Source organism: Colossoma macropomum, unplaced genomic scaffold, assembly GCF_904425465.1.
Source record: "Colossoma macropomum unplaced genomic scaffold, Colossoma_macropomum, whole genome shotgun sequence".
NCBI lineage: Eukaryota > Metazoa > Chordata > Actinopteri > Characiformes > Serrasalmidae > Colossoma > Colossoma macropomum.
This window is the reverse complement of record NW_023494792.1, coordinates 9,435,744-9,462,222: the sequence shown is the minus strand read 5'-3', so window position 1 is coordinate 9,462,222 and position 26,479 is coordinate 9,435,744. Positions and strand designations below refer to the sequence as shown.

At 40.6% G+C, this 26,479-nt stretch overlaps 1 protein-coding gene across 4 annotated transcripts; it reads left to right on the top strand.

Moving 5' to 3' along the window:
• The first annotated feature begins 122 nt into the window (after positions 1–122).
• kras (v-Ki-ras2 Kirsten rat sarcoma viral oncogene homolog) lies at positions 123–9,327 on the top strand. Of its 4 annotated transcripts, none has more exons than XM_036575868.1 (6): positions 123–526; positions 2,215–2,332; positions 3,132–3,310; positions 3,508–3,667; positions 6,358–6,482; positions 6,846–6,986. In XM_036575868.1, the coding sequence occupies exons 2-5, from the start codon at positions 2,222–2,224 to the stop codon at positions 6,475–6,477; spliced, it is 570 nt and encodes a 189-aa protein (XP_036431761.1). In that variant the 5' UTR covers positions 123–526; positions 2,215–2,221; the 3' UTR covers positions 6,478–6,482; positions 6,846–6,986. The 4 variants fall into 4 exon arrangements, with proteins under 4 accessions (XP_036431761.1, XP_036431763.1, XP_036431760.1 ...); XM_036575867.1 differs by lacking the exon at positions 123–526 and adding an exon at positions 563–847; XM_036575870.1 differs by lacking the exon at positions 6,358–6,482 and having other exon boundaries at positions 124–526; positions 6,846–9,327.
• Positions 9,328–26,479: the final 17,152 nt, after the last annotated feature.

Below are 26,479 nucleotides of genomic sequence, written 5' to 3'. Positions count from 1 at the left end.
GGTTCAGCGCCCTTATGACTGACAGAGAGCTCGCCCAATCAGGTCGCTCCTTCGAGCCGACGTCCCTCCGTCACGTCCCGGTTATATTTAGGGCCTATTTAAACTCGGACACCCTCAGCGCCCTGCTGCTGCTTTCAATGGAGCTTGTCAAAAGCCGGTTACAACACTGTGCTGACTTTCTTTACTTCATTTAGGTTACGTGACACTAGCAAGCCCATTGTGATTTAACGTGCTGTTTTTTCAGTCTGTAACACCAGAAAACCTTGAAAAAAGTCACCTACTCATGAATTGATAACGCCCTGTTCTATAGCTCGCTCATCGCCTCTATCGATCTGGACTGTTTATACCCACAGTTCGCCCTTAAGGCAGCGAGCACAATGAAAGATGCAAGCTGAGGCTCGAAAGAAGCAGCTTACACAGCTCATGTACTCGTTTTAAGCTTCATCGTCCAGCCAGCAGCAGTTACGAAGTACCGAAACCGGCAGGCAGACAGAAAGAAAACCCCCGTGTGTGCACTGCTCCCTGGGTAAGTGATCTTAGCGCTGCTGCGCTCAGCCACACCGTATCCGCCCATATTTGTGTGAAGAGCTGAAGCTCCGTCCGTCCGTCGACAGCAGAGCAGGGAGCAGCAGCAGGCCGGGTCGAGCCGGAGGAAAAGAACACGTCTCCCCCAGCGGGGAATGACCGGGGTAGCTAATGTGAGAGTGCGGTAGATGTTCGACAGCCTTACAGCGCCAAATTAAACTTAAAACACAGAAACATGGCAGGCTCGGTCGTGAGGAGTGGACTGTAGGCTGCGCTCGACTTCTGTGGCTAATTCGTGGACGCGGAACTTAAAACGCCGAAGGTAACGTTCAGCAGCTTTTACAGAAACCCTGCCGATTATCGTGGAGACCGGCGTACACAGTGTGTTTGCCTGCTTTTAGTGCTCCTACAGTGGGAAGTAGTTGTAGCTGTATTGTTATTGTTGTTGTTTAACATATAGCCACCGTAGTAGTGAAGAAGAAGGAGTCTATGAGTCAGGCAGGCAGGTCTGGGCCCTGCACTGCACTGCACTGCAGCCCTATGCGGTATGGCGGTGAAACTCTTTCAAGCTTATAACTAGCCCTCAACATTGGCAACTCTAGTTTTTGTTGTTTTTTTTTTCTTTCACTCCTTGTTCGTCTCGTTTTGGCCTGCAAAGGGGCCATAGGAGCCACAGGAGTGGTGGCTTTAACTTCAACCGAGCTGCCCGGAATTCACAGCATTCCTAAAGCGCTGCAGCATTTGTGTTAGTTTTGAGGAGTTGCTGTGCAGTGCAAGAGTTAATAACGTGTCCTGCAGTGTTAGGCCTGTTAAAAGAAGACTGTGGCCGAAATGGTCGTGTTTAATCATTTTAGCCTTTTAGCTACAGCTGCAAAGAAGCCTGAGGGAACTGAGTTACGGCCTGTCTTCACAATGGTAACCTGTGCCAGGCCTGCTATGTATGTGTGTGTATGTATGGTGCTGTATTTCTACGCACCGTGACACCGTGGCTCCTTTCCATGAACTTAGTCTTGCTTTTCTAATGAATGATGGACATAATGGTTTTCCAAATATAGGTAGGCTTGGGCCTAATTTTGTAAAAGTTAAGGCATAAATTGCTATGTATTATGTACTACGAATTAATGGGGAAATTATTTAATATGTGGAAGCTGGCACACCATGTATTGCTTTATTTCTTTTCTAAATTCAGCCCACGTTAGCAGGCCTACAAGTAAAGACAGCCAGTGTCTTAGACAGTGTGGTGTGACTAGTTTTTAGTCCAGACCTCTGTTTGCGTTGGAGTGACTCACAGACAATAAAAATTCACCTGTACGAGAATAACTCACCAGATTAAGACTTCTTTTCACGACTGAAACTTAAGCACTGTAATTATGATTGCTGAAGTCATTACGTTGTCTTGGACACCGTTCCATGGGCATTGTCTAGAGCTAGGCTGTGATTCTGCACACCTCAGCATTTTAACAGTGTGTGACAGATAAAATGTAATGTATTCAAAGGAAAATATCACTGGAGCTGGCCTCATATCTTCAGTGGGAGCTTAATGTAGCCTATTGTGAACCACTTGGACAATAGTGTTTGGTGGTTAAAAAAAAAAGGAAAGGAAAAACGTGATTAGCACTTACACAAGCATTATGGTAAATGTGAATCTGAGCCATTGACCTGTACTTTTGTGTTCTCTGTTCAATCCAGGTGAAGAATGACTGAGTATAAGCTGGTGGTGGTGGGAGCTGGAGGCGTGGGCAAAAGCGCTCTCACCATTCAACTCATCCAGAACCATTTTGTGGACGAATACGACCCAACTATAGAGGTAAAGTCTGTCTGGGGACATGGAGACTTTGTATGTCCTAGGTCCCTTGTTAAACTCCCCTAACAAATGCTACCATCCAAAAAAGTGGTGTGTTTAAAAAAAAAAAACACAGTGTGATCTGGTTTTTCTGGTTTCAGCCACTGGCTCCTAACTTCCTGGTCTGGCATTAGCAGTCTGGTGGCACATGTGTCTGGGGTTTAGAATCCGTAGTTAAGTGATTGAGATGCCAGCTTGCTGTTTTTTTGCATTATAAAATTAACCTTTGAAGTTAAATAGCCTGAGGGTAATCTGTGAAACCATGCGACCATTGAGGATGTTTTACTAGTTTTATTACTATATGTGAATATATTACTGCTTTGTCTGGCTAAAAGCATGATAGATACTGTACAGGTTCACATAAAGCTGTGTTACGTCAACGCTAGCGTTTAGTATTAGCATAGTAATAGGCCAGTCATGATTACTCCATTAATATATATATATATATATATATATATATATATATATATATATATATATATATATATATATATATATATAATAATTTGTTGACCTCTTCCAAGTTTCTTTTTCTGTAAAGTAGTTTTTCTGTAAAGTTTCTTAATGTATTCTGGAATTTCTGAAAGCCTTTGCTTGTTTTTTTTACTGGTCATTTAAGTCCAAATTTATTGTTTTAGTTATTTAAAAAAAAGCCCAGACTTTCAAAATAATCCTAAATAATTACTCAGACACTAATATGTTTGTTAGCCTTAACTATGCGTATAATGACTAATAGGTCGTCATATGCGTTATACCTGTGTAGGACTCATACAGGAAGCAGGTGGTGATTGATGGAGAGACATGCCTACTGGACATCCTGGACACAGCAGGTCAGGAGGAGTACAGCGCCATGAGAGACCAGTACATGAGGACAGGAGAGGGCTTCCTCTGTGTCTTTGCCATTAATAACACCAAATCTTTTGAGGACATCCACCACTACAGGTGAGGGCAGTAGGGGGAAAAGCAATACAGGACACTTAATTGGAGCACACATTCCTCTGTTTTTTGGTTTTCTTTTTCCCTGTGTATTTGCTCCTCAGGGTGAGTAATGGGAGAAAAGAAGCAGTCATGTGGTTAGTAGACTCCGCCTGTGCACCTCCCTCCATTTACCATGTCGTGTTTTGTTTGTGGTTTTGCAGAGAGCAGATTAAGAGAGTGAAAGACTCTGAGGATGTCCCCATGGTGCTGGTGGGCAATAAGTGTGACCTGCCGTCCCGCACGGTGGATACTAAGCAGGCTCAGGATTTAGCACGCAGCTATGGAATTCCCTTCATCGAGACCTCAGCAAAAACAAGACAGGTACACCACACTATCAGCCGCAGAATGCATAAATATGATGTTTTTGTTGCAAAGCAGTTCCCTGAAGCGGTTTAGAAAAAAGCAAAAATCTCAATTGTTGAGGTAGGTTTAATAAGTTTTTAAATCAAGCTCAGGCAATTAGTAATTAGTGATTCTTAACTCGTTTTCAAATGGCTGCTTGATGAATTTACTTTTAAATCCTGTGATGGAAATATTACTAAAACAGCTTGGTGTTCTTAATGCTGGATGTCAGGATGCTGAGGACAGTTTTAGTAAGCTAATTACATGGTTACACAGTTAATTATAGTTTATTCAAAACTGTGATTCCTGAATTCCAGAATGAATTGTAAAGAAAGTACAATAAAAACTCTAGGTACTGAAGTTTGAAGGACCACACTAAAATGTGTTTGAAAGAATTGTTATAATATCTGTAAATATTAACATGCTGTTTACCAATCTGTGTCACTCTAGATCCTATAGCAACTTCTTAAAATTCTTACTCCGGTGTAGCTCTTGTCCAGTTTCTCAGAATGCTGTTATTGGGCATGTTTTTTTTTTTTGTTTTGTTTTGTTTTTTTTTTGCTTTGTCAGAACGTTTGACCAAACATTCACTTGCAAGATGTCTTTAGCCTGTAGCTTGAAACTGCAGTAGCAGATATAAATTTCAGAGTATTCAGTGAAGAGTTCACAGCTTATTTTCGGTCCAGAATCACTGGGGTTTCTGCAAAATATGGTGTTCAGTAGTTATGGCAGTTCCAATATTATGCAAAATAATGATTACAGAGAATGATGATGTCAGAGAATACGAAACTTCTTTTTTTCAGAATTTCAAGTACTGTATCAGTGAATACATTAGTATGCAAACGTTTGTGCACTCCTGGTCAAATTACATGTTTTGTTGATTTTCTAAGTGAAAATAAGTTAACACATCCTCTATGGAGAACACACTTCTGCAAAGTTTAATGCATAATTGCTGTTTTTTGCTGAATTTAACACATTGGCAGAAAAAACTAAAATGTGACCTGTGCAAGTTATTGTACATTGTTTTTTTTCCCCAATATGTTAAACTTATTGGTAACTTATTTTTACATTAAAAAAAACAACAAACCATGCAGTTTGACAGGCAGTATTCAAACTTTTGCATATGACTGTATACAGATGACTCTGTAGGATGCCTAGATAGAAGCCCACTAGGAAACTACATTCAACCGTACCTCTTGATTTATAATGTTGATATAAACATTTTTTAAGGCTCATAATCTCACACAATGCAACTTTAAGCAACAGGGTAATTCATGTTTGAATAATATTTAAATCCTGCCTGTGTCTTGTGTGTGCTATTTGTTGCAGTATGACAGAACATTGGTTTGTTTTTTCAAGGGGAAAATTTGGTTGCTGTGCCTGTTTTTGTTTTTTTTTCCCCCTTTTCCATTATTTACGTCAGGGGTACTCTGCTCAGTCTTCATGTATTGCTTCATGCATTACGAACCATTCCATCACTGATTTAATCCAATTGGCTCAAGCTGCATTTTAATCATGATGTCTACAACACCTGATTGCACAAATTAGGTTTTTTTTAAAGAAGATCTTATTAGTGGAATCAGGCAGTGTTTAAAGTAATACCTGTAGGCTCTGTGGCCCTTCTTGAGTACCCCTGTATAACAGTATTGTTTAAGTTTAATTGTTTCATGAGAAAAGGGATCACTAAATAGATTGGTGCAGGGGAGGTGTTCAGTAGGTCTGCTGATGTCTGGGTACTCTGATGTTGAGCCCTTGTGGCAGCCCCTCTCTGTGTCTCTCTGCAGTGCTCAAATCACAACTCCTTATGGTGCTGGGGACATAATTCAAACTACTGATTCAGTCTCTTTCAACCTCTCTACTACCAGTCATGGCCACATGTACACCCTGACATCACAAAATCTTAAATCACATTAAAATGCTCTCTGCTCTCTCTATTGAACTATTCCGTTGTATGCAAAAGTATGGGCACCCCTCGTCAAATTATGCTTTGTTGGTTTTCTAAGTAACAAACTTACTTTTGTAAGTGAAAAAAGTGAACATATCCTTTACTGAGAGCACACTTCTACACATTACTGTTTATTTGCTGAATTTAACATATTGGCACAAAAATATGACATGGCCTGTTAAATAGAAAATGTGCGCTAAAGCTGGCAGAAAAATGTCACATTCAAGTTTGTTTTCTGTAGAATGTTGACTTACTGTTACTTCGAAAATCAACAAAACCTGTAATTTTGCATACAACTGCAAGCCATAGTGATGATTAATGGTTAATTGGGTGTTGCTTTGTTTGATTTCTCTAGAAATACCCTTGACCACTTGCTTAAATGTAATTGTATATATTTTTAATGTTGTCTCTAATTGTAGAACAGTGAGATGAGTTCTGCTTCATCTCAAATTGTGCTGACAGTTAACATTTGTTTCACTGCACCCTGATTTAATTAGCTGTGCATTATTAATTAATATTATATTTTCTAAAGATTTACCACTGAAACACAGAAGTGAAATAGTCACTGTAGATAATTCTCTTTCATAAGAACATTTAATGGCACCCAGTGTCATACTTGAGCCTAAATCAGCTCCCCCACCACCACTTATTCCATCTGACTGCCTTTCTGTAACAGCACCCAAGCATCCCCTAACATTGAAGGGAGTTGTGTTTTGCGCTACAGAGAGTGGAGGATGCCTTTTACACTCTGGTCCGGGAGATCAGGCAATACCGGCTGAAAAAACTCAGCAAAGAAGAAAAGACGCCACGCTGCATCCAGCTTAAAAAATGTGTTGTGATGTAAGAGGGGTAAGTTTGGGCTGAGCCAGCCCTCTCTCGCCCTCCTGTGGGCTTCTCCAGCAGCTGGCTGCTGGGACACACCTTACCTCAACCAATCAATGGGGGCTCTGCTGGGGAGAGAGGTAGAACCTGCCCTAGTAAGCTGATCTGATGAGTGCTGCAGTTTCTCTTTTTAGCAGCCAAAGTTAGGATTTCTGCAGCTGATTCTAGATCAGCATAGCTGGGCAACTTCTGCCTGGAGCTGAGAGTAATGGCTCCTATAGCTCTGCAGTTTTGATTTTTCTGTTTCTGGTGAATTGTGGTGCCAACAGTGCAATCTGCTGTGTTGTTTATGTGTATACATATTTACATCACTTTCTTTCCATTTTTAAGGGTGTTGATGACGCCTTTTACACATTAGTCCGGGAAATCCGAAAGCACAAGGAGAAGATGAGCAAGGAAGGCAAGAAGAAAAAAAAGAAGTCCAAGACAAAGTGTATACTAATGTGAATAACACCTCCGTTTCAGTATCGACTCCGAACAGCTGAAATATTAAAGAACTGCATTTTGTACATTACACTAAATTATTAGCCTCTTCAGCATACACAATGGATTCCCGTTTTCCTTCATTTGTTATCTTACAAACAAATAAGCTTTTTCTTGTCTGGTGCCAGTTGCCCCAAAGTGTTGGTCCTGCATTACCATATACTGTAAAATGTAATTATGTAATGTCAGTCAATATTGTAATTTTGTTTTCTGTTAGGTTTATTTTTTCCCTGAAAGGCTGAAAATTCCCCAGATATTCATGAAGGTTTTCATTAACAAAAAAAACACAGAAAAAAGCAAAAGGCAATGCATTGGCAGCACATACTGTTCTTTGCTTCATGGAAATAAGCGCATAAGTATGAGGTGAGGCTAGGGCTGTGATGAGAACTTTTGCGCGTTGCAAGACATGCAGTAAAATATTGCATTTCATAATTGTGCTAGTGATGGTTTGATAAACCATGAGAGCTTAGTTTTCTGCACCATTCTGATCTTTTTTTATAATGTTTAATGGATTCCATAATTTGTAAAACAAATTAAATAAAACAAAAAAAAAGGGCATCCATTATATTATCGTCATATCGACGCATCCTTAACTAGGACCAACACTGGGGTGAATTTTGATAACTTCACCAGTGTGTAACAGAAGATGTGAGTCCCTCTTTTGGGATGTCACAGATTTGCATGTGAACTTCCATTGTAGACCAAGTCCACATCTAAGCCTTCAATAGTGTATGGGTGGTAATCTCTTAACCTCGATGACCTGTTTCATTTGCATGCTGTTCTTTTGTGTAATCTCCTGGGAAAGTTAAGGAGATTTTAAAATACTGTATTAAACAGCCAATGTTGTCAGAGTGGGGAAGTTTTACCCCTTGGGTCCTTAACATGCTGACATCATGTTCTTTCACAGTGTTGGGTAATTTAATGATTTTCCACATGTTGATCTCATTTTGATATTGAGCTTAGAGACTGACAATAATAACTAGAATAAAGGGTGAAATGGTAGAGTAAAATCTGTTTAGAACGTTGGTTTCTCAGGCTTACCTTTTGAGGTTTGTGGTTATAGAGTTTCTAATGAAGTTTAAAAACAACTGAGGTCTCTGAATGCTTCTCTCCTAGAGGCAGAGGATGTTTCGGTTAAGATTTTAAGATTTACCCTTTTGTGCCCAGCCAAACAGCCTCTGGATGGAGTTAGATATGTTTCTCTTTTCTCTCTGAGGAGGATATTAAGATATCAACCACTAGTAATAAATTATGAAAATTATCTATCTACTGATGCAAATGTACTTTTGGAGGTGGGGGGGACAAATAGACCAACCAAATGCCTTGTCTCAAAGTGCTGCCATAAAGATATTAACACTCGCTTTGCCCAAGTCACAACTCTAGTTGCTTACTTCTGCTATCTTTCATCAACTGCATGTTTTCTGAGACTGAGCAGTAATGTGGGTGAATGAGTGAAAGTATGCAGTGTGGTCTGCTTTTTCAAAGTCTTTCACGAATTGGTTCTACAGGACTGCCTTTCATGGTTCATTTAAACCTGAAAGGCTGACGTGAACATTAATGGCAATACATACCGTAAAATAATGACATTTTAGAAGCAAGAGAGGTTAAAAACAATGTTGCCTTCTTTTGGTTTTGAGTTCTTTATACCATGGGTCCTTAATCATTGCTAATCCTTTTTGCTTTTACCCATTATATTACACAAGTGAAATTGTCTGATTTATTGCTAATGCTGCATCTCAAGGAGGCTAACACGGAAACAAAAATCAGGATAAAAACATTATTATGCAATGTTAATGCAGGTAAAGGGTATTTTAAGCTGTTTTGTTACCTCTCTCCCTTTAAAATAAGGTAACTTAATAGCACTGTAATCAAATTAGCCGTAGAGAGTCTGTGGAAATGTGTTTGTGTTCTCTCTCTTTCTCTCTTTTCTCTCTCTCTCGTTCTCCTGTTCTCTCTCACCTCCCCCCCCCTTTCCCCCTTTTTGGTGTGCCAATAGCAAAACGTATTTTAACAACCTTTGTACAGTTGTGATACTGAAAGATGGATATTTTGTAAATTGTGCTTCATTTTTGTTTGTTGTTTGAAATGTCACTTTAATAGAGTTGAAAGAGGCACTCTCTGTGTAAGTGACTGGTATGTGTGTGTGAATGTGAGCGAGAGAGAAGCTCTTGGTGTGTGAGTGCATGTGTGAGTGACCACTGTTCTAACCCCATACAGAATTTCACTCAGTGTGGTGATTCCCAGATCAAATTACTTTTATTTTTATTTTCATGCCATTATTTCCATCAGTCATATTTAATGTATAATAAACTGATACAGATCCAGCTGATGGCCTCTGGATTTACATGGCTTTTTGAAGGAAAAGTAGTATTCCATCATTAGAAAGAAATTGGACTCTCCTAGGTTCAGGCTGTGTTTAAATGCTAAGTCAGAGGAACTAGGCCCTGGAAAATGCTGCTAAATCTTTTTTTTTTTTCTGGTACCTGCATTGCCACTGCAATCCAGCAGAGAGCAGTGTTCTCACATATTATGGAAACCACACCATCTTACAGGCCAACATTATGCTCCCTCTCCTCCATTGGATTAAAGCTACACACACTCATGAAAATTCCCTGATTTAATCTATGGCACTGTATCATCCCTCAAAGGTTGGAGGCCTAATTAAATAGACTGTATTAAATTAAATTCTGGACTAGTATTGGATTTGGAGCACAGCTTTATATCTGGTGCTGAGATAAATAGGCATTGTTCAAGATTAGTTTAACATCAGGTAAGCCCACATTTTATTCAATCTGATAAAACATTCGCCATTAATAACACAAATTATGTTGGAATCAATGTAAAGAATGTGTCGTATGTTGTGAAATGCATTTGTTTTATTAAAATATAGATGATGGATAAAGTCCATTTCATGAGAGATTTTCTAGAGATGGAATAATTATTTCAGTAATCAATATTTTAGGACTTGAGTCGAGTAGAATGAGGTCAAGCTGATCTTTTTACTTTGTCAGTGAATATTTTTGTGTAATTTTACATGAAAATAGATTGACATTAGCCTGCTTTTAAAACACCTTTTGAGTTTTGATTACATCACCGTGCACCAGCAGGCAAAAAACTGAGATTAACCAATAATCTCATGTTCCACACCCCCCTCTCACCATCCCAACCTATCATCGAATGAAAACACTGAGCTTGCTAGGGGGAATCCCTGAGGCCATGTTAAGGGCTGTTGCGTTATACTGTATTAGCTCAAGTGAAGTTTGTCAGATGAGCCCCTGGAGGGGTGAGGGAATGAGTTAGCCCCCCCCTTAGAATATTTAAAAATGCTACCGTTTGGTTTGCAATGTTGAAAGTGAGACTGGAAGATTGTACCAAACCTCTCCTTCTGTTATAAATGACTGCTGATACTGAACTTCCTTACTTTGCTGTCTTACTAGTAAGCAAGCTGAAACCTGTGGTTTTCAACCAAAGCTTACAGCCAGACAAAGAAATTATTCACAAAATGTATGTATGTTATGTTCAGACTTCTTAAAGTAGTAAATACTTTGTATGGCTCGCTAATCAGCTCATAGTACGGAAAGCTCATTATGATTTCTGCTTCACATTGACTACGTATCTCAGTAGAAAGAATGAGTCACTATCCCACTGCTATACTCCTGCTGTATGTTTATATGCTGTTTTGTAGCTCTCCACTTCTCCTGTACTTAAAGATGACAGATTTTCATCAGTGATAGCTGTGGGGTAGATGGAGGTGCAGTACTGTGCAAACGTCAGTGACAGCCTTTTATATGTTCAGCCTCCTGTCAAAATGCCATTAAGTATAAATTATTTTTCAGTGTCAGCAGAAAACATATTTAACAGGAAACTAAATAAAATCCTTAGTAAAAATATCATGCTTTTCAGTATTTATTCAGTATTTTGCCTTTATTACTTACATTCTTTTCTGGAGACTCTTTTTAGTTTAGTTTTTTTAAAGAAATGTGCAGGGATATTTTTGCACTCCTCCACTGTTGCATTTTCCGCTTCTCAGATACCAAATAATCTCAATAGCAATACTCCTCAGTCCATAAAACCTTATTCTACATCTCAGATTTCCAGTTTCAGTGTTCTAGTGCAGATTTTCTTTTTTGTCTATTTTCTTTTTTTCAGTAACAGCTTTTTGACGAGTGTTGTTGTCTTTTCACAGTGGAAGGATAGACAGAAACACCTGTGGATTTTTTCAGATCTGAAGCAAAAGTGGAGCTTAATCTTCTCCTTTCTTTCAAAGATGAAAGCTTTCAGTGCTGTGTATCTGATGGTGGCAGTTTTAGTGGTCTATCAGCTCTCTTAGAGCTGTTAGGAGTTCTATTTTCTCTTTTAATCTTCTAATAATTTACTTTCTGTAAAGCGTGGGGTTGAGAGACAGGATGCACATGCAGAGTCTTGTTTATTGGGCACTCCCAGAAGTCATCAAAGAGGCACTTGGGTTAAACACAGGCACATCTATACAGAGACAAACCACAGGACATGAGCGGTGGTCAGACCCAGATAAGCAAGAGAACTAGAAACTAAGTAAGCCACTGTCTAAAAAATGAAAAAAATATAGCTTAGAACTACAAATCATATGCAAAAGACATCTCAGCCTGGCAGCCCAAAGTGAGAGACATGTATGTGTGCCTCAAGGAGTCCATGGACTAGTTGCAGGTGTGACAGATAACCAAAGGGCAGGAGAGAGGGAGGAGCTAGAACTGTAGTGGGCCAATCCCAAGTGGCAGAGTCCATGTGTTGTCTCTCTAGAGGGGAGACCCAATGAGACTCTCCTTTTTTCACTTGCTTTCCTTTGACTTTTGCCTTCCTGATGCAGGAGGTTTACTTTATACCTCTCCTCCTCAGGAATGTCTCCTTTAGCCATTTTAGAGGTACATGAGAAAGAAATGTGTAAGGCAACTGAGGTGAGTTTGTGTAGTTGCTTGTGTGAGTGTTAGTGTTTCTTTGAAGGGGAATATAATGTCAGTGCAAGCTTTGGGAACAGCTCTTCTTGGCAGGACACAATGTAACTTGCTGGGTTTTAAGATGGGAAGGATGGAAGAGTTAAAGTGGCAGTAGAGTGTACAAAAGTAAAGAGTGGATACATTAAATACCAGTAGATTTGATGTTAAACATACTGTTGGAAGCCTTTGTGTTATTTTATGTTAGATATGTACATATTTTTTTCTAACACTGAAGAATGAATAACTTGCACTTAAAGGCTGTTTTGAGTGTAAATGAAAAATGAAAGAGTGGCCCCTGACTTTTGCCCTGTACTGTATTATGGGCTATCAAATAATATGGGACACTAGGGCTGTGTTTAAAACTGCATACTACTGTACTATATATACTATACAGATGAATGGACTTCTAAAGGTGGCATACTACATTTGACATACTAATTAGTATGGTAGTATGTGGTTTTAGACCTAGCATAGGTTTGGGTTCAGACATATAAATGTAGGTTGGGAACTGAATAAAGGAAATGGCTCTATCTTCCAGGGCCTGACTTGTTCCCCTGACACTGTCCCATCTGACCCGGTGCCCGTTCATATCCGAGTCCCTAATTAACATGGCTAACTTCTCCTGTTCTTCTTGTTGCATGGTTTGGCACGTTGGTGCAGACGGCCTTTGACATAAGTTTATTTTGGTTCTCCTCTCTCATCTCTTAGTCGCGTTTGTGTTTAATAAACAAATGAGATCTGGAGTATTGTGAACTCCCCCTGTAGCATTTCTTCAATTATCATATAAACGAGGCTTCGTGGATAAACTCGCGCGCACATCCCTCGTTAACCTTTACGGGGAACAATGGAAGCCCCCTCTTGCCAACGAGAGGGGAAAAAAAGAGAGAAAGAAAGCCCGAGAAAGATAGAGGGTGATCCATTAAATTATGCAGAGAAGGGCTTTTTCGGCGTGCCGCGCGCTCGGCCCTGGCGCGGGAGAACAGTAAGGGTAATAGAAGACTGAGCAGTCAGTGCAAATCCCCGCCGGTCCCCCGAGGCCAGCTTAGGCCAGACTCTGTCAATCAAACCCTCTCCACTGCTGTAATCTGGGGATGGCACTGAGGAGCCTGCAGGTCCGATAAAAAACATTCTCCCTTTCTCACACACCCGCACGCGCACACACATACGCACTCCCCCTGAAACCAATCCCCCCACTCTCTAGTGGGCAGAAAGGGGCTAGAAACGGCAAATGTTCAAAAATTGATAACAGACAGTCTCACAGCAGCCGTGTAACCGAAACGAAGAAGCGCTCTCAACTCAAACTGTCAGATCCCCCCTTTTCTCTCTCTCTGCCCCCTCCCACCCCCGTCTTTCTGTTTCCCCCTCACTTTCTCTCTGTCTGTTTCCTCTCTCTCTCTCTGTCTGTTTCTCTTTCTCTGTCTGTTTCCCTCTCTCTGTCTGTTTCCCTCTCTCTCTATATCTCTCTCTATACCCCCCTTTCTTTCTTGGTAGGACTCTGTGGGGTGGGGGTCAGTAGGGTGGATGCATGTAAGGTGGAAATCAGAAGGGTGGATGTATGTAGGGTGGGGTATGTAAAGTGAGGGTATGCGGGGTGGGGATATGGAGGGTGGGGGTCAGTAAGGTGGGGGTATGTGAGGTGGGGGTCAGTAGGGTGGGGTATGTGGGGTGGGGGTCAGTATGGTGGGGTATGTTACCCACTGTCTCTCAGGCAGTGACATGTTGTTGCATAGCAGCGAGGGGGCTGAGTGCCCCTCTCCAAGGATTATTTGTAATTTTTCAACTTGTGTTTTTTTTAAATTTAGGATCAGCTTTTTCTATTTGTTTGTGTAAAAATCCCTTGTCTGTTTGAATTTTTCACTGTGAAAAAGAAGTGCTTCTCTGTCTCAACATCACCTGCCATACAGTGATGACACATCCTCTCCTCTCTGGGCAGCAAGGACTTTTTATGCCTGCACTGTTCTATGGTTAAACTGTGGTCACAGAGTCTGTACTTAATCAGGATCTGTCTCTGCTCTGCATTTCAGTCAGGAGATACCCTTCCAATTCATATTCTGTTTTAGGGCCTTAAATTCTAATTTACTCTGAGTTTTAATTTCTTTTTCCAGTGTTCCAGATAATCATTCTTGCTGTTTTTGATGTTGTGATTAATGTTTGGTTTGGGCTGTAAAGCAGTGCTGGATTGAGGCTACTGTGTGTTAGGAGCTGTTTGAGGATCAGTAAGCCTCAGAACCAGCTGACTGAGGGAGCTCCTCTCAGGGTTCAGTTCTTGGCTCTGTAGAGCCTTAAACTGCACCTTTTCTCTGGAGCTCATCATCCAGAAATTTAGAGATCTTTTTGGAATGTTTATTAACAGCGGTAATCGGCCTAATTCTGCCCTGCATGCATTGGTTAGTGTTTGGGACTTTCAGGCCTAATCTGCAGAACTCTGCATGCAGGGCTTCTGTTAGACGCTTGTCCCATCTAGTGTAGCGGTGCTCACTGAGTGGACCCCACACCTCACTCCCAAACAGCGCAACGGGCTGGATCACACTACACCAGATTGAGATGGGAATGTCAATATCGTAGAATTTTCTGCTGATTACGCACAGCACTCTGCAAGCTTTTTCCTTTAGGGCATTCACTGCCATATGAAGTAATGATGAGGCCAAGGCGGCCTAGAGTGAACTTGTATCTGTGTTCCTGACACCTGGGCCTTTTCTGGAGATCATAACTTTTCTTGTCTTGTTCATGTTTACTGCCAGGGCCCAGTTCTGGCAGTACTGTTCCAGCAGGTACAGGTTCTGCCCCTACACTGATTTTATTGTGCTCAGGTTATTCTACATCTCCCAGAGCTGATTTTGTCCAGTAGAATCTTATTGTTTAATTGTTATTATGGTATATTGTTTGTGTGTCACAGTATTATTTTCTCAGGTGTTGATATTCTGGTTGTCTGTGTTTTAGATTTGACAGGTTTCTTAGTTCTTTTCTAACTGATTGCCTTTCAAAATCAAACCATTTGTCTTTTTCCAATTGTTTCATTTGAAAAGGTGAGCCACAGAAGATGCTTTTTGAAAAATGCTGTTGATTTTATTCACAGCAAGGTTAACGCTGCTCTTATTATTTTTAAAATGGGTGTTAGTGATTTTGTTAGATACATGAACTGACTGAGGTGCATGAATGCATTTTTCAGAGCTATCAGAGCCCATCAGAACAGCTTACTAGACTCTGCTGCTGTTTTGTCGGGGATTTATTTTACCAATTTAGGTACACATTATTTTAGTTATGGTCTGATAGAGGATTTTACTGTGGGACAGTGAATGCGTTGATGGACGAGGGATCCATGTCAGTAATAGCACAATCAACTACACAAGCTCCAAGAGCTGAACGATAACTCTCTTTCACTGTCTGTTTCTCTCTTCCTCTCTCTCTCAGTTCAGTTCAATGTTGCTTTATTGGCATGACAAATATTAACACTTGTATTACCAACGCTTTTATAAGGAGTTTAAGAACAGTATGAAACATTCCTATATTGAACATATATTAAATAGGAATCTCTCTCTCTCGCACGCGCTCTCTTGCTCTCTCTCTGCCTGTTTAAGTGCATGCTGCATTTTGCATGCTCTCCTCCAGGTCCTGACCTTGTTAGTGTAGGAAGACTAAATGTTCAGTTACTAATGAGCCATGGCTTTTTCCTTCCGTCAGGCAGCTAGAGGTTGACCCAAACTCTGCGCTGGCCGGTAATGAGAAGTCTGTCCAATCCGGAAGCTTCAAATGACGCTGGAAATGATGCAGAAATACACATTATTGGGGGTACAGGACAGCCTATAGAAACACTCATAGACTAGCAATGCACTGCATCCAGCAAAGTGATTTTTTTCCGGTCATTACATGCAGATTAGATGGATAGTGCACGGTTAGTTGTCTTCTGTACAAACAGCCCCCTCGGATGCTCTCACGAATGACTTGCACATTTCCTTTATGAATCTAAATGGCTGGTATAGGTAAAACACCTTCCTGTCATGAAAATGAATTATTGTGTTATATGTTGTGAGCATATTCCAGATTTAAACAGAGTCTATTGTAATATATTTTTCAGAGATCTTTGGTTTCAGAGGTCAGTAGAACAGTAAAACAGTAAAAGTGTGGTTTCAAAGCAGTTTTCATCGTGAGTAATGCACTGGTGGCCGTTTATTGCATCCCCTTTAGGAGTAGTGTTTCCTTCGTCAGCTTAAACTTTTGCTAAAATGGATAGTTCCAGTCCTAAAATCTGATTGGCTGAGCCGTGTTCGAAGTCATTGTAAAACACTCAATATAGCTTTGACCGCCTCACAGCAACTGAACTCTGTATTACTGTCCGTGGCACGAAAAATCCTTGTGCTGTTGATGAATAATCTTAGACTGTAATGCTGATCGCATGGACCACCGAGTGTACTGATGAAGTAAGAACTCGTTTATGTTTAAACTGAGGGGCTATCAGCTTATTTTCTTAGCTGGAACTAGGCTGGTCAGCTAGCTAACAATAAGGCTAAAAAGATAACAAACATGCTAAACAGCACCATCATTATTATCACAGGCTTGAATTAAACTGTAAAATGGCAACATAAAAGTCTAAAGAATGTCACTTGAATGGCATATACGCTTCAAATAGTATTTTAGTCAGATCTTTAGCATCAAACCCAGGCTGCATCTCAAACAGCTCCCTACTCTAAATAACGTTAGTGTGCTATGGAAGATTTGAAATTCTTGCTTCTGCAGCCAAACAGTCCACTATTTGTCGAGTATGGATGTGGCTGAATGACCATTTTTAAGCAATATTACAGACTGTTGGAGTGCAGGGACCAGTGTTTAAATTCCTTGTACAATGCAGGGAGCCGTTTGAGATTCAGCCCCAGCTTGGGTAGAGGCCAGATGTTAGCTTTGTGCTAAATAAGACTGGAAGGCGCTATGCGGAATTTGCGTTGTCATTGTCATCATTGTGACCAAAAAGTAAAGTGAAGGTTTTTGCATTAAAAAGTGCTTTGTTATGATATGTTCATTTGCTCTTCTACTCAGTCAACAGTCCCTGGTTTCCTCGCAACAATACCATACTCTAAAGGAACTACATTTCTTGGTGGAATACATGTTTATGTCCAATATTATCAATAATAACAAATTATTTACTGAATAATTCTATCATATTTCATAAAAGCAATAGGCCATGAGAAGGAGTGCCTTACTGTGATTTTATCACAAGGAAGGGGATTTTAGACTCTCATGGCTTATTGCTTAAATCGTGTCCTGGATCAGGTCTGGTGAGGTTAGTGATAATTGGAGCCCCTGGGAGTCGGACCTTGAGAACCTCTGATCTAGACAACAGTTTTTGCACTCTGTTGTGTTTTCTCCACTGTCAGTGAACTCTGTGTCAGCATCTGACTGGTCTAATATATGTACAAGAATTATATCACAATTTCTGAAGATAAGACAGTAATTTCGTCTAAGTAATCCCTGTAGTAACACAATCTATGGATTGAAGCTGATGAGTTTATGAGATTAGAGTATTTTAACATTATGCACATATGTGAAATATTATCAAAATTCAACAGGTTTTACCACTGTACCATGCTATCTTTAATAAGAATATCAGAAATAAGATGGGATAGTAAGAAACCCCACCACCACTGGCAGTCAGTTCTGTCAATCATAGCTTTTAACACTAGTGATCTTGACAAGTGACCTGTTATCACAGTAAGTGTGAAAATCACTACTGAAATCTACGATGCCATTTGTCATCACTGGGTTGGAAAGGGTTAAGTACTGAGTAACATCTAGAACTGCAGGACAAAGCTCAGTTTTGACCTCATTTTGGTCTAAAATAAAAGGACAATCCTCCGAAGTCAGAGGTGTGACCAATCACAAAACAGCACAGATGCTGTCACCAACATAACAGAATGAAAAGAAACACAAAAAGAGAATTGGTGACTAAATTTAAAATTACTAAAATGTGAGTAATAGGCTATATATTTTTTTAATTATTTTAACAAACATACATGATGAGAAGTAAAAGTATTATGAATTGGAGGTAAATCTATTTTATTTTACTACATGAGTACATGAAGCTGAGTAAATGGAAGTGGTTACATTCATTTATTCTTTGCATGGACCACCGCAGCAGCATCCAGGGATGATGATAATGATATTGGATCACCAAAGTCATGTTGAAATTCATAGGCAACACACATTAAACAGACTTGTTTATACTCATGCACACCATCAGTTCAAAGTGGTGATTATTGTCAAACATGATTAAATCAAAGGCGAGTCAAACACGCTGTCACAGCTGCGGAGTTCAATCACACCCACTGCTTTGTACTCCTGGAAGCCCCGTTTTCTTACTTAAGCTGAATAATTGATGAGTGTCTTCTCGCTGGTGTCTTCCCACTTTTGAACCTTTGTTTCATTGTTTGCCAGTTTAGCTTCTGATGCTCGGGGCAATTCACGACCGAGGAGGCCAGAGTGTGAGTATGAGTGTGTGTGTGTGCGGTGTGTGTGTGTGTGTGTGTGTGCGGTGTGTGGTGTGTGTGTGTGTGTGCGCGCGCGCATGTGAGTGTGCCCATGGTGCTCGCCTCTGCCTCTTCCTCTCGCTCTGAGCGGTCTCAGACGGGTGATTCATAACAGATTCATCCCAGGCAGCAGGCGGGACACCCAGCCCTTTATTACCACATCCATCACCATCACTTCATCCGCTCAGTGCTGCGGCCAGCCTCTGCTCCTGCTGCCTCCCTGACCGCCTCTGTGCTCCACACTGACCAGCAAATTTACATCCCTCCACTCACACAGTCACACACACAAGGCCAAGGGCCATCCAGCCTCCAGACAGCAGAGAGACCCCAAAAACCTCTCTCTCTATCTCTCTCTCTCTGTCTCACTCTCTCTTTCTCTCTCTCTGTCTCACTCTCTCTTTCTCTCTCTTACTCTCTCTCTTGTTTTTTAATCTCTCGTTTTCTACTCTCTCTCTCTTTCTCTCTAGCTTTTTGTCTTGTCTTTCTCTCTTTCTCTCTCCTATTTTCTACTCTCTCTCTAGCTTTCTTTCTGTCTGTCTGCCTCTCTCTGTCTCCTGTTTTCTACTCTCTCTCTAGCTTTCTTTCTGTCTGTCTTTCTCTCTCTGCCTCCTGTTTTCTACTCTCTCTAGATTTCTTTCTGTCTGTCTCTTTCTCTCTCTCTCTCTGTCTCCTGTTTTCTACTCTCTCTCTCTCTCTGTCTCTCCTGTTTTCTACTCTCTCTCTCTAGCTTTCTTTCTGTCTGTCTTTCTCTCTCTCTGTCTCCTGTTTTCTACTCTCTCTAGCTTTCTTTTTGTTTGTCATTTTCTCTCTCTTTTCTACTCCCTCTGTCATTCTCTGTCCCTCTGTCTTTTGTTTTCTTCTCCCTCTGTCTCTCTCTACTGTTTTCTACTTTCTGTCTCTCTCTGCTGTGTTCTACTTTCTCTCTCTATCTGTCTCTCTCTACTCTGTCTCTTGTTCTCTGTGTGTGTGTCTCTGTCTCTTTCATCTGTTTTCTGCTTTCTGTCTGTCTCTCTACTGTTTTCTCCTCTCTGTCTCTATTCGTAGGAGCTTTATTAGTTTAAGTACAATGTTGTGAAAGCATATAAACTTCAAAGCTGAACATTCTTTGTAGAATTAATAGCAATTATAGAATTAATGATAGTAATGATGACAATAATTATAGTGAAAAAACAAACAATTAAGAAAGAACTGAAGTAAATAAATAAAATAAGACAACAGTTAAATAATAAAAAATATAATAGACAACACATTTAACTGCCTCATAATTTTAGGCAAGAGCTGCTGTGTGTGCTTCATTAAGGAAAACCTGTATTTTTCAGATTGTGTTAGAATTTCAAAATTTGGGAGAGTGTGTTTCAGCTTTGTTTTGAAATTTGCTCTTGTCAGTCTTTCACAGTGGAGGAGGAGGTGCAGGTCTGTCTTGACCCCACTACTCTCGCAGTGACCTCAGTTTTCTCTCTCTGAGCAGCCAGGAAGTTTTTATATCTTATGTTTCTATGGTCAGACTTTGGTCACTGAGCCTGTACTTAGGGTTTGTCTCTGCTGTGGATCTCTGACAGTGATGAGATACTCTGCTAATTCACGCTCTCTGTTTAGGGCCAATAGCTCTGTAGTACAGACTGAGTTCTGGTTTCACTGTCCCAGTGTTCCAGAAAGCTGTTTTTACTCTGTTTGATCGTTTGATTAACTCTGCATAGACTTTGGTCAGCAGTGCTGGGCTGAGGGTGCGTTGGTGGTCAGTGGGTTAGTTAGTCTCAGGACCAGCTGACAGAGGGGAGCGCTGGCTTTAGGGCTGATTTGGTAAAAAGCCAGCTTGACTCAATGTCTCTCTACTGTTTTCTACTGTTTCTCTATGTCTCTCTCTACTCTTTTTTACTTTCTCTCTTTCTTCCTATTTTTTTCCCTCTGTCTCTCCCTTTGTCTCACTCTTTCAACCGTTTCCTACTCTCTCTTTACTGTTTCCTTCTCTATCTATCTATCTATCTATCTATCTATCTATCTATCTATCTATCTATCTATCTATCTTCTTAAACTCTCTCTACTGTTTTCTATTCTTTGTCTATTTCCCTATCTGTCTCTCTCTTTCCTTTTGTCTTTCTTGTTGTATGTTTCACATCTCTCTCTCTGTGTGTGTTGCAGACAGTAGGATTAGCTGTAGAATCACGCTCAGTGAATAAGCTCATTCTCAGTGAGCGCTGCTCTGTTATTGCCCTCTTTCCTGCAGCCGCTGCAATCAAACCGGCTTGTACAGGGGTGCTAAAATGTAGCCGCGCTGCAGAACGACTGGTTTATAGAACACAGGTGGCTTTCAGTGCCCTCTGACATTCTGTCGTAAATGGAGCTTTTCAAATGAAAACATAAATTGAGTCATGAATTTGCATGAGGCACCTTTTCCACCAACTGATTTAACTCATTAATAAATAAGTGAGACATGAGCTAAATGTTTGATTAGAAGAATAAGTGGCTGAAGGACAATCAGTCTTTAAGGACACTATTGAACCACTTTAGGGATGTGTATTATTCCAGAATATTGAAAGATTCCAGCCTTCCATGTCAAAAACAGTCATTATTGGTTAATATATTATAGATAAATTCATCAGGAACACGTCACTTATTCTAATAATAATAATTATTATTATTATTATCATTATTATTATTGTTATTATTATTGTTGTTATTGTTATTATTATTATTATTATTATTATTATTATTATTATTGGTGGTGGTGCAGTGGGTAGCGCTGTCGCCTTACGGCAAGAAGGGTCTGGGTTTGATTCGCGGCTGGGTGACCAGGGTCTTTTCTGTGTGGAGTCTGCATGTTCTCCCCGTCTGCGTGGGTTTCCTCTCACAGTCCAAAGACTTGCAGTCAGACCAACTATACATGCTAAATTGCCCCTAGGTGTGGATGGATGTGTCTTTCTGTCTGTCTGTTTGCCCTGTGATCGACTGGCAACCTGTCCAAGGTGTATCCTGCCTTACGCCCAATGACTGCAGAGGGCAGTCATAGCAATAAGTAATGTAGTGATTTGTTGATTGAGTTGGATGGTATTCTGTTATATGAACCTGGTGCCTGTGCACCACTGTATATTCAGTCAGTGGGTAGTGTCTATCCCAATGTAAATCATATTCCAAATGAAAAAGTTATTCACAAACAAAACTTTTACTTACTTATGCTTGCGGCAGCAAACCTGTACTGATTTACTTATGAATCTGTACAAACCAATATTTGTGCTACACTCAGTCACCAATAGGTGCTTACGACTCTCCCACTGTCATGCTATGGCTTATTAACATACGTTCTGAATCTAGATTGCCACTGTCCCGTCTCCAGCTTTATTTTGTCACTCCCAAATCTGCATAAATGCTATTTTGTGTGTTTGCTGGGAAGTGTTACTCCAGCAGATTGGTGCAGTTAGGCACTAGCTTAGCTGCATTAATGCCACTCACTCTGCTCACTGCCACTGGCAGAATATATAAATTAGTGGACTGAGGATGTTTACCTGCGGCATGGCTGCTGGAAATGGAGCTAGTTTGTGTGCCTGAGTGTGTGTGTGTGTGTGTGTGTGTGTGTGTGTGTGTGTGTGTGTGTGTGTGCCCATGGCGGAAAATGATGCTTTTAATGCAGGCGACTGGCAGTGGATTGGGGAAGTTTGGGTAATGCTGGTTACCTTAGCAACAAAGCGAACAGCAAATATAGAGACGCACAAAACTGTTTTTGTCCTTTTGGAAAGGTTCTCTGCTCTTTAAGCTGAGATTGTAGTTGTTTTTCTCCAAAATGGTCTCTGAAGTGTGTTTGTGTCCATGCGGATGTTGGTGTGTAGAGAACGGGAAAGAGAGAAGTGGAGTCTGGATTGACCAATTATGGTACTGAATGTGCTTTTCAGGTTGTTTTAAACTCTTCCCAGTTATCAGTAAGAGAAGAACAACAGAAGGAGTGGAACAAATATTTTACAAAGCAGAATCGAAATACGTATGTTGTGCTGTGCTTTCTCTGTCTTTTAAAAGTTAATACAGCTTAGGTAATTTCAGCCTACAGCCTACTGTAATTTCAGCTAAAGGTTCATTGCAAAGTTTTTTTCCTTTACTGATATGACAGTATTGAAAGCCAAAGTGTCTGAATTTTATTCACAGCGTTTAAAGGTCCCACATCATGGAATTTTTTTTTTTTTTAAAACAGACTATTCAAGCACACTATTCACTTCCCAGCCCGTACAGTCCATACATGGAAACAGTGCTGCAAAAACAGCCTGAATTAATTGTTTTGTGATGTGATTAAAACCAACATGTTTACATATATCAGTTGGTCAGCCTACACCAGTTTAGCTCCACCCATTCATACTGAACTTATAAGGAGTGTTTCAGCCTGGATTTCTTTTTGCACAATGCAGGAGATCCAATCAGAACAGAGTTCATTTACATATGTCAGTCTTAAAGGAACAGTAACAAAAACAGCCTGTTTATTTCTAAGCGATGAAGTAAGGTTGAACAAATGGTCATGTAAAAATGAACTATGACCGTTTTTGCTGCATAAAAGCACACAAATAAGTGGACGTCAGAGAAAGAAAGGTAAAATTCAAGAAAATTGTAAGGTATGGGCGCTTTAAACTTTGATCTAATTGGCATAGACATGTGAGCTTCAGTGTTATCTGCCATTTACCTTACACAAGATAAGACTATGTGTGTGTGTGTGAAGTCTTTTCCTCATTCAAGTCATGTCACAGGCCAGACACTCCATTGTCAAGAGACGCTTTCATCTGCTGACTTCAAATGTGGCTGTCATCCAGTCCAATTATACACAGAGAAATAGCTACTGTTACACCTCAAGGATTGATTGAAGACAAAATAGAAAAGTGAAGAAAGGAATACCGATTCAAGGACACACTCACACTCACCCCCACTCACTCACACACTAGGGGAAGGCTGCAAAAGAATTTGTGATTTGTTATAAGATTCACTGAATACCTTCATTTTAGATGGTGTATGTGATATAAATGCTGAATGTAATGAGATTCTCCCTCCGCTCGTCACATTGTGTCTCCGCTCTTCACATTGTGTCTGGACACGACTGCCCGAGTCCAGCCTTTTCTCATCTCTGCAGCTCAATACAGCCGCGCACACACACACAGAGAAACCCCACTAACACTTTACACACTCTGCTGCACACCAGTCACACACTGTTCCACACACCTGCTCTCTGACTCCAGTACTCCAACCATGTCTACTACACACACACACACACACACACCACACCTCTTCATCTGCTTTAACATCTCTCTCTCCTTCACTGACTCTCTCTCCTTCACTCTCGCTCTCATTCCTTCACTCTCGCTCTCATTCCTTCACTGACTCTCTCTCCTTCACTCTCGCTATCATTCCTTCACTGACTCTCTCTCCTTCACTCTCGCTCTCATTCCTTCACTGACTCTCACTATCTCTCTCTCTCTCCCTCTCTCTCTCCTTCACTCTCACACTCTTTCACTCTGTCTTTCACCCTCGCTCTCTCATTCCTTCACTGACTGTCTCTCGCTCCTTCTCTCTCACTCTTTCATTAACTCTCACTTTCATTAACTCTCACTCCTTCACTCTCTCTCCTTCACTCTCTCACTCTTTCACTAACTCTCTCTCTTTCACTAACACTTTCTCATTCCTTCACTATTTCTCTCTCCTTTACTCTCACTCCTTCACTCTCATTCCTTCACCAACTCTCTCACTCCTTCACTAACTCTCTCACTCCTTCACTCTTTCACCCCTTCTCTCTCTCTCCACTCTCTCTCTTTCACTAACACCTTCTCACTCCTTCACTAACTCTCACTCCTTCACTCTCTCATTCCTTCACCAACTGTCTCACTCCTTCACTCTCTCACTCCTTCACTAACTCTCTCACTCCTTCACTCTTACTCTTTCACTAGCTTTCTCACTCCTTCGCTGTCTCACTCCTTCACTAACTCTGTCTCACTTTCAACTCTCTCACTTCCCCACTCTCTTCTTCCCTCTCTCACTCCTTCACTAACTCTCTCATTCATTTACATTTACATACATCATTTAGCATTTAGCATTACATTTACATCATTCCTTTACTAACACTCTCTATCTTTCACTAATTCTCTCACTCCTTCACATACTCTCTCTCATTCCTTCAGTAATGATTCTTCAGTAAAAATTCTCACTCTTTCACTAACTACTGTCACTCCTTCACTTACTCTCTCTCTGTACCTCTGTGCTTCTGCCTTTCTCTACATCTCTTTCCCTTTCTATCCCCTCTTACATTACTTCGGTCTCTCTCTGTATTACTGTATTTTGTCTTTCCTTCTATCCCCCTCTATAAAATGTATTCAGTTTTTCAAATTTCAAAAAGCTATAAGTCAATGGAACCAGACCTTTTTCCAAGTCATTTTGGGCTGTTTCTTTTGGTCCATTCATCGTAAAATTTGCACACAAAGAAAGGCCAACAAGCATTTTCAAATTATGCCAAAAACTGAAAAAGTTACATGTATGTACGGTTAATTGCATATAAGATATGTATACACACGTGTGTGTGTGTGTGTGTGTGTGTGTGTGTGTGTGTGCATACCTCTCTCTCTCTCTCTCTCTCTCTCTCTCTCTCTCTGAGAAGCATTACATACAGTATTGTGCTCTTAGACAGCACACCATTCATGATGCTAATTTACGGGGGCAATTTCCAGTCTGATGCTTGTGCATTGTTACAGTGGAGCGCCAAGTAATCTAAACACAAAAGAATATCTCATTAAGGGTCATCTACTTGCGTACTGGAGGCTGCTGGCGTGGATGACTCACGTCATTCTCATTCATTTTTTTTTTTCACCTGTTGGGCAAAGTTTGTAATAGATAGGGGCTACACAGGAAAGCCCATTCCATCTGATTTGTGTTAGAGTAATGACTAATATTGTTTAATGGTCTTAACCATGGGTGAAAAAGCACACATCTATTTACATACTTTCAGTCTGCACCGTGGACCACCGGCCTGTCCTTTAGTGCCATTGCTTCTTGCAGGGTGGCCATGCTGATTACATTCCTCTACCACCCACCCCTGCCCCTGGCATTGATTAACTGCACGTAGCGCATCTAGATGAGATGCATTTTTAGCTGGGTAATTGCTTTGCAACCTCCTCTGAGAGGCTGAGAGACCCTATTCATCTTTATGCAGCTCAGATTTTATTACATCATGCTGTAATATCCATTGGTTACTGTTTTGATTCCGTTTTTCCTCCGTGGATGAAGAGTTAAGTGAATGGAAAAGATGTTTGTGTTTTAGCTAAGTAGCGGTGCTGATGATTGTGCAGTTTTTTATGTGCTGATTTGATTACAGTACAAGATTGAAAATAATAGTAGCAACCTGTTAATTCACAGCGCTTAATTACATACATAGCTATTAAGTTCCTTACTGCAATTCACTTAAAACACTGACTGACTCTCATTCTCTCTCTTACACACACACGCACACACTTATACAAAGGAGGAAAAAGTGTCACTATGGAAACAAGAGGAGGAATTCTAAATGCAACCTCCTGAGAAGCACTAGTAGAGACAACAAAAAAAGGAATCCACAGTTGTGAGTGGCACACTATGGCAGAGCCATTTATAACGTCATCCCTGTCGCTGCCACTGTCAATGTAAACAAGCTGAAAAAACAGTCTTATCTAACTGTCATCTCTGTCACATCCATCCTGTTTTCTATCCCCCCTCCATCAGCTAAGCCGGAGCATGTGAAACACACATATATGTTTGTGGGTAACTCTGTGTGTTAGTGTACGAGTTTATTTACTGCTCACAAACCTATGTGTGGTGGTGTGTGCCCGCTCACGATTATGTGTATGTTTCTGGTGGAAGGCGTCTCAGTGCAGTACACATTACACCATTTTAGCAGGGGTAATCTATTTTAATAACAGCTGCCACAGTGTTACCTTACAATGATAAATGAAAATCTAAATGACAGAGGACAGGAAATTCCTCCGGGAGGGAGAGGGGAATAGAG